At 42.2% G+C, this 15,887-nt stretch overlaps 1 protein-coding gene across 19 annotated transcripts in view; it reads right to left on the bottom strand.

Moving 5' to 3' along the window:
* Positions 1-6,163: 6,163 nt before the first annotated feature.
* SLC5A1 (solute carrier family 5 member 1) overlaps positions 6,164-15,887 on the bottom strand; it is a 78,536-nt gene continuing 68,812 nt past the window's right edge. For all 19 annotated transcript variants that reach the window (XM_039505564.1, XM_039505558.1, XM_039505574.1 and 16 more), the window contains 3 exons: positions 11,746-11,961; positions 10,680-10,782; positions 6,164-8,306 (listed from right to left, as the gene is read on the bottom strand). In XM_039505564.1, coding sequence (XP_039361498.1) covers positions 8,089-8,306; positions 10,680-10,782; positions 11,746-11,961 — 537 coding nt within the window. In that variant the 3' untranslated portion in view covers positions 6,164-8,088. The remainder of the gene's footprint in view (positions 8,307-10,679; positions 10,783-11,745; positions 11,962-15,887) is intronic.

Below are 15,887 nucleotides of genomic sequence, written 5' to 3' on the forward strand. Positions count from 1 at the left end.
GGAGGTCCGCGCGGCGCACCGGCCGGACACCGCCGGCATGACCGCGGCGGGCGCGCGGCGCGGCTGGACCTCCTCGGGCTCGGTTGCCGCTCCCGCGGGCATGAGCCGAGCCGCGCGCCCGCGGCCCGCCGCTCCCCGGCCCCGCGCCGGGAGGTTCGCTGGCTCGGCTGCCGGTGGAGCCTGCCGTCCATGCCTGCGTCCGGTCGGGTCCCCCGTCCCGCTGGGTGGACCTGCCGGGGAGCTCAAACGCGGGGGGAGGGACCCGCCCGCGCGGGACGAGAGGGGGCGCAGCACACCGCGCTGCCTGGGGCAGCCTATTTTCTAGAGCCGCCCCTGCATATAGCATATTAGTAGCCTCAAATACTATGTGGTCCTCCTGCCCAGGTCAGTAAGGCCTTTTCTTAGCCATATTTCACCACTGGTACATCTCCAGTGGAAATAGCAATGGTGGAAGCTGTAGTGTAGACAGGACTTGGGAATTTTTAATCAGCAAGTACATCTAGACTACAAGGTGGTAAAAGCACATGAGTCCTGTCTACATTACCACTTTCACTATTGGTCTCACCAGTTGAGCTGCACCATTGACGGAGTTTTCAGATGTAGATACGGCACAGAAGCAAGAATATATAGAAGCACAGAAGCACATAAATAAAAGGCAAGCATTGAATCGCAGAGTAAAAGGGACATTTTTCCCCCAAGCTGTAGGCTTTGTCTTCTTCAGCATTGTTTATATTAGAAAGGTTTGCCAGTACAGCTATACCTGCTATATCTCCTAGCATAGACACAGCTTGGGGGGTGGAGGGAATCCTTTTCCCCATATTACTTATACCAATTCCCCAAACAGAATATGTTATGCCAACTAAAACACGTTTTTTCCTGTATCATTGCATTTCCATTAGAGCTCTTGTCAGCATGGAAGAGTCATAAAAACAATCACATCCCAATCAACATTGTTATACCAGCAAAAGTTTTAAGTGTAGTTCTACCAAGTCTTAGTAAAAATTATGATCACTAACAAAAAATCCTGGGAGATTATTGCTAGAACTTTTAAATATTGCAAGGTACATGTGTATTAAAAGACAATGAGCAGTTTTGAAATCTTACTCTTAATTAATTAGTCTCTTACAGTTGGTATGGGTACTTCCACCTTTTCATGTTCTCTGTATGTGTAAATATCTTCTTACTGTATGTTCCATTCTATGCATCTGATGAAGTGGGCTGTAGCCCACGAAAGCTTATGCTCAAATAAATTTGTTAGTCTCTAAGGTGCCACAAATACTCCTGTTCTTTTTGCTGATACAGACTAACATGGCTGCTACTCTGAAACTAGAAATAATGTTTTGCTTTTAGTTTTCAATATTCCTTTTCCTTCCCATTGTACACAAGGCATTTCAACTACAATGCCAAGGGAACGCAACCACAGAACAAAGTAAAAAAGTCAGTTTCCAGATATGTGAAAGGACAGTACATGGATAAAGGAACCATAAAAAAGTGTGCAGGTTAATCTGCTGTTCCATAAAGAACAAATACTATAGTTATTATAGAAGCTGTCACATCACTTGGTAGTGTATCTTCACAATAGTACATTTGAGAAACAGCACCTATAACACTAACCAACTTTCAAATCAATTATAGTATCATCTACAATGCTCTATAGGATCATCTTTCAACATATTTTCTCCAGATTGTATTATACACAATGTTTCTCCAGATTGTGTTATACACAATGTTTGCTTTTGAACATTTTGAGGGAAGAGACACAAGGGTAGGAGACTGAATATTAAAAATGAAGCAGTTGAGGCAAATCAACATTGTGGCAGCTCTCTGGTAACAATTTTAGTTTTGTTGTGACAGTGCAACAGTATGGGCACTATTCATATCTCCCCAAATGTTCCCATACAAACTCATCTAATACAGGCAAGAAGAGATTCCGATTCCCTTTGCTGAACACAAGCAAATCTTTCCCTCAGCTCTACCTCCTCCTGTAAACAGGAAGTCTTCACTATGGCATTGTCCTTTTGAATTGATTCCATCATAGACACTCCTGCTCCCACAATAATTTTAAGGAAGCTGTAGATGGCTCTTACAGGTGATTAAATGCTTAAGTGAATCTGGGGAATTTAATAACCACAAAAAACATCTATTGTTAGTAGATTTCAGTGTTATAAAATGTTATTCGGAGTATATGCCCAGATTTAAAAAAATCCCTAAACCCACAATACAGGTTGAAAACTTTTTGTCCCTTGAGATTGCTGGAAGATTCTGTGCTGCTGCCTTCTTACTCATTCCATAAGTGTCATTTTGTGGGGTGAGAGTCAGGGTGAATAACTGTTTGAAATTGCCATCTATTTGAGATGATGCAACTGGACTCTTTCACCTCCTAATGCCCCCATTTAGGGCAGGCCAGAATTTTACCCATATTGTCAATAAGAATTTTGGTGTCAGTCTTAAGGGATAATGTTTAATTAGCAAGATGTAACTGAAATCCTTCTCTTGTTGTATACCTGGTATGCAGTATGACGGGGTCCATACTTGCCCAAGTATTTCTTCATCTTTACATTGCCATTCATTGACCGAAGTTGAATCCTTGCTTGTTTACTGTCATTTTGGGGAAGAATCAGTTTCTCAGGCGAATCAAAATTCAAGAAGAATATAGAATTCATATATGTTTAGTTTCAAGGTAAATTCTCATAAAATAGAAATATGTTAGTAGTAGTAGTAAAATCCAGTAGGGTTGTTTTTTTTAAACTTATTTTCACTGACTTTATTGCACATGAACAAGAATAAAAACAGTGTAAGGACCAGAGGTATCCCCTCACTTTGCCTTTTTTATATTTCAAAAGTTAGTTACAAATAGTTTCATTTCATTCAACTTTCTATCTAGTATCCTCTTTTTAATGAGTAATTTTAGCTCTGGATTAGTATATGTAGAAAAGCCTGTGATTTTTTTTTTTAGCACATGAAGAATTTGACAGAACATTTAGAAAAGAATACAAGTATCTGTATTTTTATTTTTAACCATTTTTCCTCACATGAAGTAGTCTGAATAGAATCAGACACAGATGACTGGATTCTGATATTTATAACTTTCAGTGATATTGCTGCTCTGATAGCACTGATTTCAAGATAAGGGAAGACTGCATGAATGTCCTTTCCTGAAGGTCATATCTGCCTGCCTTCAGAAGGTGGGATCCCTGTTAGGGTGAAGTTTTTATCTCAGTCAGGATTTCACATTTAGGCCCTGATCCTGCACCATTAAAGTCAGTGGGAACTTTGCTGGAGATCAAGTCTCACTTAGTCTCACTGTCAGGTTTGACAGCGAAAGACCAATTTTGAGGTTTTGAAGCCAGATGTCCCACGTGGTACTGCTAATACTATCAATAGGCTAACTGGGATGTCCTTTCTATTTCTGTATCTTGAAATCAGGTATCCCATGAACAAAATGGAACATAAAGCTGTTTCTCTGAACTGAATGCATCTGCAGATCAATGACTATGTTGAGTAAATTTTTTTTTAATTGCATCTACATCTCCCAGTCATTGAGTCAAATACCAGATCAACATTCACCACTGTAGCCAAGTCTATAGTAACAAGCATTAAATCCTGCAGCAGGTGGGAGCTGGCCTAGAGCTCTGAAAGATATGCTGGCTTTAGCTGTGCAGTTAACATTACATAGCAGTTTTCACTTATCATAAGTTTCATGATAGAAGCCTCATGAGCTTCATGATAGCCACATGACATTCTGATAAGTAAGCTGGACTAATGCTGGCTTGGTAAAACTACCATTAAGTGGATACATAATTGGTTAAACAACCACAAACAAAGAGTAGTTATTAATAGAATGATGTCAGATTGGAGTGAGGTCTCAAATGGGGATCCACAGGGATCTGTTCTGGGTCCAGTGTTATTTAACATCTTTATTGATGACCTGGATGTTGAAGAGAGAACATACTGATCAAATTTGCAGATGACACAAAGCTAGGGGGCGTTGCAAACACTTTGGAGGATAGAGATAACATTCAAAGGGGTCTTGATAAATTGGAGAACTGGGCTATAGTCAACAAAATGAAGTTTGACAAAGACAAATGTAAGGTGCTACCACATGTACAAATACAGAATGGGGGATAACTGGTTTGGTAGCAGCACTGCTGAGCAGGATCTGAGAGTTATGGTGGCTCACAATCTTAACATGAGTCAACAATACAATGCTGTTGCAAAAAAAACCAAGTGCAATTTGGTTTATTTAATAGAGGCATAGCATGCAAGTCACAGGAGATGACAGTACCACTCTGCTCGGTGCTGGTTAGGCCTCAGCTGGAGTACTGCGTCCAATTCTGCTCACCAATGTATAGAAAGGAAGTAGAGACATTGGAAAGAATCTAGAGGTGAGCGACAAAGATAGTCAAAAGGGTTGGAATGCAAGCCATATAAGCAATGAAGACTAAGGGAACTAGGTATGTTTAGTTTGGAAAAGAGGAGATTAAGGGGGAGGACATGATAGTGGTCTTCAAATACTTGAAAGGCTGCCACAAAAAGGATGGAGAAAAGTTGTTCTCTTGCCACAGAGGGCAGAACAAGAGGCAATGGGTTCAAACTATAGCATAGCAGATTAAATCTCAGGGAAAACTTCCTAACTGTAAGAACAGTAGGACAATGGAATAAACTGCCCAGGGAGGGTGTGGAAGCTTCTTCACAGAGGTTTCCAAAAGAAGGCTGGATAGCCATCTGTTTTGGATGATTTAGAGCCAACAAATGCCGCATCTTGACAGGGGATTAGACTAGATGATGCTTGCCGTCCCTTCTAGTGCTATGGTTCTCTGATTTTATAGAAACATGAGCCCTAACTCTTTCAGAGGACAATATCTGTGAACAGAGATTGCAAAGAAATGTAATTCTTTGTAAAGCACCCAGCCTTCAAAATGACAGCACCATTGTGGAGCTGCTTTGATTTATGGAAACATTTTGGAGAACATTGTAAAAAAAAATCTGCAAATTCTAAATTATGTTTTTCCCCTCTTATTTACTAATGAAGACAAATGTCTGAAGACAAAATCCTTATCCCTAAGGAACAACTACAGCCATTCAGCACAACCCAATAGTCAGTCACAAGATAGTAATAATTTATAACATTTTAAAGCTTATTCATGGTATTTTCTTTTTTAAAACCAACCTTAAGTTTTATGTTTATGTAATACACCTCTACGCTGATATAACGCGGTCCTGAGGAGGCAAAAAATCTCACTGTGTTATAGGTTAGACCGCATTATATCAAACTTGCTTTGGTCCCCCCAGTTCCTTGTTCCCTGACCACCCTCTCCAAAGACCCCCTGTCTCTAATCACCCCCAGGACCCCACCCCCTACCCAACTTCCCTATCCTGATTGCTCCAACCCCTATCCACACACACACACACACACCGCCCCCTGACAGGCACTCACCAGCAGTGGCGGGAAGCGGAGCAGCCTGGCCCCAGCCAGCTCCACTCCGCCATCTCCCAGCTGCGGCACTCCACTTCCCACCGTCAGTGAGTGCATGGAGGTTGGGGAAAGGATGCCCCCCTGCACTCACCTGCGGCGGGAAGCAGAGTGACACAGCCCCAGCCCGCTCTAGTTTTCAAATGTCTCTCTCTGCACTTCCCAGTCTGTGATTTCAAAAAGCTTTATTATTCAGCCGGTGTGGAGAAATGGTGGTAAAAAGCAGCAAAGAGCCTGACGACAAAGAGTACCCAACAAGGGGGTCATTCCATGGCATAGGCTTCTCAGCTGGCTGGGGAAACCATTTGTGTTATTTTTGCCTTTATCTAAATGGTCTCATCATTTCAGTGTTTTCAGTTTAGTTACAAATTGTAGCTAAAAAGGAGCTGCATCATCCACAAGAAGGGCTCATTGACCAGTTTCTCATCCGCTACAGCAACCATAAGAACAGCAAAGTACGGACATTTCCCAGATATGCAAATGATCAAGATTGAAGACATCTGATTTCGCCTTTTGATCAAGAAACTTTTTTTTATATTTTACATTTTCTATTGTGTTATACAGAGAACTCTTGACTTTCCGGTCCCCAAACACATTAGAAACATTTTAATACATACAAACAACCTTCATAATTAATGAAATATAATGAATTCCATAACATAATACAATGACGACTGTTAAGATGCTCCCTACTGCTCTATTTATTGTAAGACTGTTGGCATTAGAATTCAGATTGTATTGATGATTTGGCACGATACAGTACATGTCAGGATACTGCAGGGAAATAGAACATTATACTGAAGATCCTAATGAAGCTACATGCAGTAAGAGGACAGCACATTTTGCTATGGACTCATCTGAATATGCTGTCAGAAGACAGTGTATCACGAAAGTAATAGGGATTTGCAGGAGTGCAGCATGCTTCAGAAAGACTGTATTGGTTTGCTTGTTACATGTTGCAGCACAGTGCAGTGTGCTGTAGAATACTGCAGGAAGATGAGATGCATGTTACACTGAATTGAGACATTGCAGGAAGCTGTGGTACACGAGGCAAAAAGGATTGTAATACAGATTAGCTGCAGCAACTGGGAATTTCCGATGTGCCTTCTCTGTATCTATGCCTCCTTGGGAAGATGAATTAGGTGGTAAAAAATTCTGGTTTCACTTTTCAGCCTGGAACTGCTCTCCATAGCTTCTTACTAGTCTCTGAGACCCAAGCCATGGTCATTGCCTAGGAGTTGTCAACTCTTACTGAAACTATTCTGGGAGATATTTTTTTCCAACATGTCAATGTCATTTTCTTAAAATATCCTATTAAAATCTCCTGGATTCCTTTTAGTAGTCACCGGGAGATCAATGCCAATTCTGGAAGACTCCAAGCCAAACCTGGAGGGCTGGCAACCCTATCATTGCCTCATCAAGGTCTCAGCCTGGTTTCTCACTCCCAAACAAGGTGAAGACAATTGGAATGGTTTAGATGATGTCAGAGCAGTGAATAGTGTAATAGTCTTACACAGCATGAATGAAATTTCTTAACAAAACTGTCAGAGAAGGAAGATTCATAATTTGGCAGGAAAAATACTGTAATGTCTTAGTGTACTTGGTAGCAAGACACAAAGCCAGAATTACCAGGTAGAAAATCCACTAACTAAGAAGGGGAACTAAGAGAACACTACTGCCTTCCTTATAAAATGGAGGTCCACAGTAAATGTAAATGGAGTCTAATTTTGACACATCATGCTAGGGAATCAAAACTACCATGAATATATTTTTATAAATAAAGCTTTCACATTCAAACAGATTCATATTAAACTAAATGCTCAGATTGCATTAGAACCTTTAAAGCTAATCTTGAAGAGTCAGGCATAACCACGACTCTTATTAGGGCTGGTCAGACTTAAGTTTGCCTAATTTCAAACCCACTCAAATAGCACAAGTTAAATTCAGATGGTACTGGGGTTCATATTCCACTCAGAAGAAAAAGTGATAAAAGAGGAGAGAAGAAAAAATCCACTAAAAACAGTGTAATGTATGGAACAGATAATGGAAAGAGAAAAGGGCTATTAAAAATAGCGATAGTATCAAAGGAATACATCAATAAAATGTCATCCAGGGGAACTCACCTAAGGCTGCCTTTATTTTGAGGGGATTCATTTATCCTAAACCCATAGCACAGCTCTTCATATAGCTGAACTTAAAAAAAAAAAATCACCTTGGGAAAATGGCCAGAAATTTTTGCCAGTTCCCCAAAATAGTTCACAAAATCATGAACTCCATGCAGCTCATCCAGCCCTGGTTCTCATATTCTGAAATTGAGCTGTGAAATGTATTTTGTAAGAAGAGAGATTTATTGAATTCTCCCTGATGTACTGGATTGAAATTCTACCCTTTGGGACTTTAGTATGCCTGCTCTTTAGCCAAAAGATGTTTAATTACCACTATATAACCAATGAATAAATCAATGTATTCATACAATCTGACTGTACAAATCTCATAAGTATATCTAACTGTATCATTTAGAAAACATAATTTATTTTGAAGAATACAGTGCAATTTCAAAAGGAAAAGGGACTAGAGTTAGACCTTCATGTAAACTCTGGAGTGTGAGAAGAGATTTATGCAAAGAAGGCATGACAGAATACAGCCACGGTCAGTAGAATGATGCCGTTTATGTTCACAACATTTCTCCAGATTGGCTTCTCGGAAGTGTCAGTCAGTTTCTTCTCCATTGCTTCCTGCTCCTCTTTGCTCAATTTGGGACCTTTTTTCTGATCTAAACCACAGAACCAGTTGTAGGCCTTCTTACAGCATCCTTGCTCTTCATCACCTTGTTCTGTGATAGAAAAAAATAGCACAGTGGTCAAGTAATGTGGTGTGTGTGGCTCCATAAGACTGGTATTAAAACAAGGTCTCAGTGATGCAGAGTATTCTTTAGAAAACTGTTTTTCAAATGTGGCCACTATGGCCTTTTCTTGCAGCCACAGCCTCCTGTGCTGTGATGGGGGTTGGGGGTGAGGGGCACAAGGCAGTGGCCCCTCTCCCAGGGTCACTCGCAGTGGTTGGGCCCTGCCCCCCCCCAACCCCCAGAGACCCAAACGCTGGAGGTGCAGGCAGCTGGTGAATTCCTCACTTTCCCATAGTGGGGTAAGGGAGGCAGGCTTTGGCCACAGGGCTTCGTGCTCCATGCACATGATGGCAGGTTCTGGTTCCAGTCTCCGGAACCAGACTCGCCACCCCCACAATTGTTCCTGGGCCCCATTGCCTCCCTGCCCACGTCCCCATCCAGGGCTTAATTTGTCCCAGGGCTTGTGGGGGCTGAGTAAGTCTGCTGTGAAAAGTGATATTAACAAATAGTGTAATAGTCACATACAAATATCACTTTTCACAGCAGAAGACTTGCCAGAAAAGCAAAAGAAACGACAACAAAAAGACAAGAACATGCAAAGCACCTTATTTGCGTTTCTATTCTGTTTAGGTCCAGTAAAGAATACAGACAACTGTAAATTATTTTTATTATTGAGTCTGAAAAAAACCCCTACATAAATAAAATACAATGATTTGGACATGTATATGTGCATATTTATTTGTTTTTCCTAAAGTTAATTAAATATTTTAGGGAAAATTGCCAGCACAGCCATCAGCAAGAATTGGTGGCCGCACTCTGAGGCCACCAAAAAAATTGTTGTGAGAACCCCTGCTTTAGAGCCTCTTGTAACTGAAATAACAGCTCCAATTTGTGATCTTAATGATGAAAAATGCCTAAGGAGAGATGGGGGTGTAGAATCAGATCAACATGATGATTCCATGGCAGACATGCAAAGTGAGTCATTTATGATCATCAAGTAACTCTGTAGCTATTGCTAATAATTTTGAACCCTACAAACCCCTGTGCTTTCCAGTTCACTAATGGTTTGTTCTCAGCAGTGATATAGTTTAAAATACTGGTAGCTCACAAATGCTAGAAATCACTAAGTTGATTCATGCACATTATAAATACTTAAACATACAGGATTGAAAAGTGTTGGGTACAGAGTAATAGGCCAGATCTTCACCTCCTGGCCCTCCCCAACTACACCTCCTTATGCGTTGTGCTGCTTTGCAGTTGGGGAGAGAGGAAGGGGCCACAGGGAGCCATCTGGGGCTCCCTGGGTCAAGGCTGCACAAGGACAGCCCTAATTTACACCAGTGAACAATCTGGCACTGCAAAGGTCTGCTCTGCCACATCCACTCTCCTTCCTCATTATGCCTTGCCTCCAACTTGCTCCCTCTTTCCCTTACATGGGGTAAAGTTAGGGAGGGCAGCTGTGTAGGAGGCAGCTCCAACTTTCTGCTTGCAGAAAGATCTCCTGCCGGGGGGGATTCTCCACCAGCTATCTCTGGCTGATTTAAGGCAACTTTCCCCTGCTTACATGGTGCACACAGGCCTTAGAGGATAAAGACACCGGCCATGTCTCTTCAGCCTGAGATTGAGAAGTAGGTCGCTGATTTGTGAAGGGTTTCTCTGCTTAATCAGATGTTGGGTTTTTTTTGTATTATTGACAAAGCCCTGGCAGGGATGATTTAGTTGGGGATTGGTCCTGCTTTGAGCAGGGGGTTGGACTAGATGACCCTCTGAGGTCCCTTCCAACCCTGATAGTCTATGATTCTTTTTTATTAAATGGCTGAATTCACCGATGCTTTCAACCTTGTGGAAGTGAGTTTTGTGTCAGAGCCTGGAGCCAGGCAAAGTTTTGTGTAAATTTCCCAATGCAGTTCTGGCAAAACACCTTCACCCTGCTGTGCACCACCTTCATTGTTTCAAAACCTAACCCCTACACACCACTTCCAAATGCATCTTCATTCTGTCCTTTAAAGTGTAAGGCCCACACACAACTCTTGCAACCACATCGCTCCTGAGCTGTACCACCCCAGTTTGTTTTAGCCCTGGGCTTCTCACCTAATTATATGAAGGCTTTTGTGCTGTGCACAAAAATCAACTGGAACTAGATTGTCATTGTGTAATTAATTTCACCACAATCTACACCAGACCCAATTAATAGACAGTGGTGAAAAATTTGTGCATTAACTTTACCTACTGGCCCTTTAGCATCTGAGTTTTCATGGGAGTATAGGGCACTTTCACTGTTTCTTCTGTACTGAAGTTGGGAACCTCAAATACACTGATGGCTTCCACAGATCGTAAATGAGAATGTTATTTAGAAATCACCTGATACATCGTCATTGCTCTCAGGTTCCTCAATCTTCTCATTTGCATCCAGGTCAATACGTTCCTCTTTGCTGTTCCGAAGAGACCAGCACAAGCGGTAAAGCTGCCATTAAACAAAATGAGTTTACAATGCTGCAAGCCTTAGAATGCTGAGATCAGCACAGGATTTGGGGGTCTCATGAATGTTTGCTAAATAATACTCAGGGATTATTAGGGATCTCGTAAGACTGGGGACAGATAGTGTAGGAGACTATTCCTCTTTCCCTTTCTTAACACCTTCATCCCTTAAATCTTTGTTTGCTACAACGCACAGTATGCACCACCTATTGTGTGTCTCTCTCAGAAATCAAATTCCCTTCTTATTGTGTATTTTTGCACTACAGTAGAACCTCAGCATTACGAACACCTCAGGAATGGAGGTCGTTCATAACTCTGAAATGTTTGTAATTCTGAACAAAACGTTATGGTTGTTCTTTAAAAAGTTTACAAATGAACATTGACTTAATACAGCTTTGAGAGTTTACTAAACAGAAGAAAAATGCTGCTTTTAACCATCTTAATTTAAATGAAACAAAGAAACAGTTTTGTTACCTTGTCAATTTTTTTTTTAAATTAACACTTTTAAGTAGTTCACATTGAATACAGTACAGTACTGTATTTGCCCTTTTTTTTTTTGTCTTTACTGCTGCCATATTGCATACTTCCAGTTCCAAATGAGGTGTGTGGTTGACTGGTCAATTCATAACTCTGGTGTTTGTAACATTGAGGTTCCACTGTATATAATGTCTTCACGGTGTTAGTAGTTACAGAGTACTCTCCAGAACATTTGTTTTCCTAGCAGTGTGCGCTTCATTTCCAGAGATATCTGGACCAAGGAATAATTTGAGAAAGATGCAAAACTTCTCTCTGAACCCAATTAACTGGAAGGATCCTATATAATGTGTATAATGTAAAATTCCAGGGTAGAATATACTTAATGCTACTTTTACAGTGTAAATTAAAGTGATCAGTTTCATAGATCTCCTCTAGCTCAGGGAGCAGGAGAGCAAGAGACAGTGATACTCACATGTACATCCGGAATGGGTTTAGTTATCAGTGAGACGCTCAAGATGATGATGACGGAGATCCCAAAAAGGATTATAGCAAAGTATAAATAGTGAATTCCACAAATGATCATTGGACAATTGCTGGGGTTTACACAGCTGCCAGTTCCATAGGCAAATTCTGTAATCATTCGAGACAGCCCAATGACCAGCCCAATGACCAAGCCCCAGAAGGCACCCTGCAAAAGAAAGTGACAGGCAGATTTATCAGAAAGCTGTTGTGGATATGTAAATACATTGCCTTCTTTAACCTACTAATGTCAATGCAATGTGCACTACTGCCAGTGGACACGTGAGCAACCTACATCACCAAGGGATTAAGAACAGGGAGAACATAAGCCTTCTTATTAACCAGAAGCAAACCAGTTATTAAATTGAACTCCTAATGTAAACGCACATCATGTACTGGCTAGGAAATCAAGAAAATCTCCAAAAGTCTTTGAAAAGGTCAAAGTGCTTTTCCTGGCTTTAAAAATAATTCTTTTCTTTATATAACCGCACCTTAGAACGCCGCCTCCCTCCCCTACAAATGTAGGGTGACTGCAGGGTGGCTTGGGAGCATTAGCCTGTACATGCTACTATGTTATTGAAGGTTTGCCTATGAGTGCCAGGTTACTGGCAAGAGCAGCAGCACTCCAGTGTTTGTTTTGAAAAGAAATTGTTGCTCAAGAATTACATGAAGTTTGCACTCAGACATTAGAAGAAAAGGCTCTGCAACCTTGACATGTCTCAATAAAATTGCTAGGAATGCCCTGTCCCAGCTCTGCATGAGATTCTTTGGCCTGTGATATGAAGGAGGTTAGATGAGATGATCACAAAGTTCCTTTCCGGCCTTAAAAATCTATTAAATCATTACAATCCTCTGCCCCCACAGCACAGCTCATTCAAGCTGGTTTTGAAGTTTGCAGAATGTCAGATGAGCTTCTAGAATTTTAGATCCTTATCTGAACCAAACCTTTGAAAAGAAGGTTACTCATGCTATGCAGTACCTGAGGTTTTTCGAGACGTGTTTCCCTACAGGTGCTCCACTTTAGGTGCAGTAGCATCCTTGCGCCTGGGATTGGAGATCTTCAGTAGCAGGGCCCGTTAGGCCGCACATGCACTCCTCCCCATTTCATGCCGAGAGTGGCGTCTATATAGCACTATGTGGTCCAACTGCTGTCAGCTCCTTCTCTACTGCAAAGTCAATGTTTGAACTCTGAAGCAGAGGGGAGGAGGGCGAGTAGTGCAGCACCCATAGGACACACATCTCAAATAATCTCAGTTACTGCATAGGGTGAGTAACTTTCTTCTCTTCAAGTAGTGTCCATATGGGTGCTCCACTGTAGGTGACTGTAGAGCAGTGCCCATAGTTGGAAGACTGGGAATGATCGCTACTGAGGACAACAGGTCTGTGTGTCCTAGCAGGGCACCTGATGCTGCGTTGTGGGTGAAAACATAATGATGACTGAAGGTGTCTGTGGACACCCAGGTGGCTGCCTTACAAATGTCAGTAATCAGTACTGTATTCAGGAAAGCTATTGATGTGGACAGCAATCGAGTGCCAGATGGGGGCTGAAGTTTGTGATGTTGGTAGCAAAGGTGGATGCACCCTGAGATCCATTTCAAAAGATATTTGGATATTGCTGAACCTTTTGATCATTCAGCGATAGAGAGGAATAAATGTGGTTATTGTCTGAACAATTTGGTTCTGTCAAGGTAGAAAGCTAGTGCCCGTCTGACATCTGACCTTGGGCTGATTGCTATGTGGCTCAGGGAAGGAGGAGGGAAGGTGGATAAGTTGGTTTGGATGGAATGAAGGTGGTACCTTGGGTAAGAACTACTGGTGAGATCATAACGTGACCTTATCTTTATAGAAGATTGTGTACGGGAGGATATGCCAACAGGGCACCAATTTCTCCTACCCGTCAGGCAGATGTATTCTTTATGAGAAACAGTTTTCATGGATAGGTGCATGTAGGAGCAGGAGACCATTGGTTCAACTGGGGGCTGGTGATACAGAGTAGAATGAGGCTGAGATCCCAAAGTGGGGTGGGGTCTCATACTTCAGGGTAAAGGTTTTGGAGACCTTTAAAGTCTTTTTGTCACTGGGTGGGTAAATACCAACTGCCCTCTATCTTGGAGTGGAATGCAGTAATGACGACCAGATGTATGCAAACGGATCTTGTGGATAGCCTTAATCTCTTGTGTTCCAGGATGTAATCCAGAAGGACTAGTAAAGAAGTGGCAATTGATGGGATATGTTTGGTGTTGCACTAAATCCAGAACTTTTTCCATTTCTGTAGGTACGTATATTGAATTGTCGAATATCTGCTATTTAAAAAGAATCTCCTTTACACCTTCAAAACAGGTTACCTTCGGATCCTGGAACCATGAAGGAGCCAGGCCTTCAAATGGAAGTTCTAGATTTGGATGGAGAATCTGGCCTGTCTCCTGAGAGAAGAGGTGTGGTGTTGACTGCAGGGTAATCAGTGGACAGACTGTCATGCACAAGAGGTTAGGATACCAGATCTGTCATGGCATGGGGCTCCGAAGACGGCTCTCGCTCATTCCACTTGTATCTAGTTGAGCACTTTGAATGGTAGGGGAAAGGGTGGGAAAGCATAGAGGAGTGGTGCATCCCACAAAATGTGAAAGGCATCCCCCAGAGATTGGTGACCTAGACCTGCTCTTGAGCAAAATTGTAGGCATTTGATGTTTTGGGGAGTGGCAGACAGATCTATGTTCAGGAATCCCCAGCGACTGAATGTGTGTTGTAGGGTTCTTGTGTCCATCTCCCACTCGTGTTCTGTGAGAACCTCCCGCTCAGTGAGTCTGCCATGGTGTTTAGGTGTGTAGGTATGTGGCAGAGATGTCGATGCCATGTTGGATAGACCAGTTCCACAATTTCAGAGTTTCTGTACATAGGGATTGGGACCTCTCTGCCTCCCTTACACCCCATCTGTTGATCTAGAACATGCAGGTGGTGGTGTGCATCGTTACTCTTATGGTCCTTTGTCGATTATTGGCAGAAAGTGTCAGCATGCACATAATTCTAGAAGGTTGATGTGCAACATGGATTCTGACAGGGACCACTTGCCCTGTACTGTGTGAGTTTGTAGATGTGCTCCCCATCCAAACAGTGAGGTGTCAGTTGTCAATATCAAGGACAGTGTTGGTTGGAGGAAGGGAACCCACATGCAGACATTTCAGGGTTGCATCCACCAGTCTAATGAGTCTTTGATCTTGATTGGTATTGAGAGCAGTGTGTTTAGGCTATGTCTGTGGGGTACGTACGCTGTTCGTAGCCATCCCTGAAGACAGCGCATGTGCAATCTTGCATGTTTCACCATGAACTTGGCCACTACAATATAACCAAGCAGCTATTGACAAGTCCCGGCGGAGATCCATGGGCAGGTTCTCACAGTGGAGATGAGGGTGATTATTGTGGAAAATCTGTGCACTGTGAGAAACGCTCTGGCCTTTATAGCATCCAGTTGGGCCCCAATAAATTCCAGATGCTAGGCTGGCATCAGTATCAATTTTTGTATGTTTATTTGGAGGCTGAAGTCTGAGAAAAGGTTCATCTGGAGGGAGACATGAGGAGACAGTCGTCTCCGTATGGAATATTACAATCCCTTGTTTGCAAAGGCGTCACCACCACTGCGAGGACCTTGGAAAATATCCTGGGTGCCATAGAGAGGTCAAAGTACCTTTTATTAATGATGGTCAGACCCCAGATGAAATCTGAGGAATCGCTGTGGGAAGGGTGATGTGGAAGTACGTGTTTTGGAGGTTGAGTGCCCAGTCCCCCTGTTTTAGTGCTGGGATTATTGTTGATAGTGTGACCATCTTGAAGCATTGTAATTTGATGAACTTGTTGAGGGTTCCTCAAGTCTAGGATAAGTCTCCACCTGCTGGGTTTCTTTTGGATCCAAAAATAGTGGGAATAAAAAACTTTCCCTCTGTGTTGGAATGGGACCAGTTCTATAGCACCCAGTTGCAGAAGGCGGTTTATTTTCTTTTTGTAGAAGGTGTTTGTGAGAAGGGTCCCTGAAGAGAGACGGGGAAGAGGGGTCGGTGGTTAGGAGAGAGGAACAGAATAGAATACCCCTTGCTGATTATT

Source organism: Mauremys reevesii, linkage group 18 (assembly GCF_016161935.1).
Source record: "Mauremys reevesii isolate NIE-2019 linkage group 18, ASM1616193v1, whole genome shotgun sequence".
Classification (NCBI taxonomy): Eukaryota; Metazoa; Chordata; order Testudines; family Geoemydidae; genus Mauremys; species Mauremys reevesii.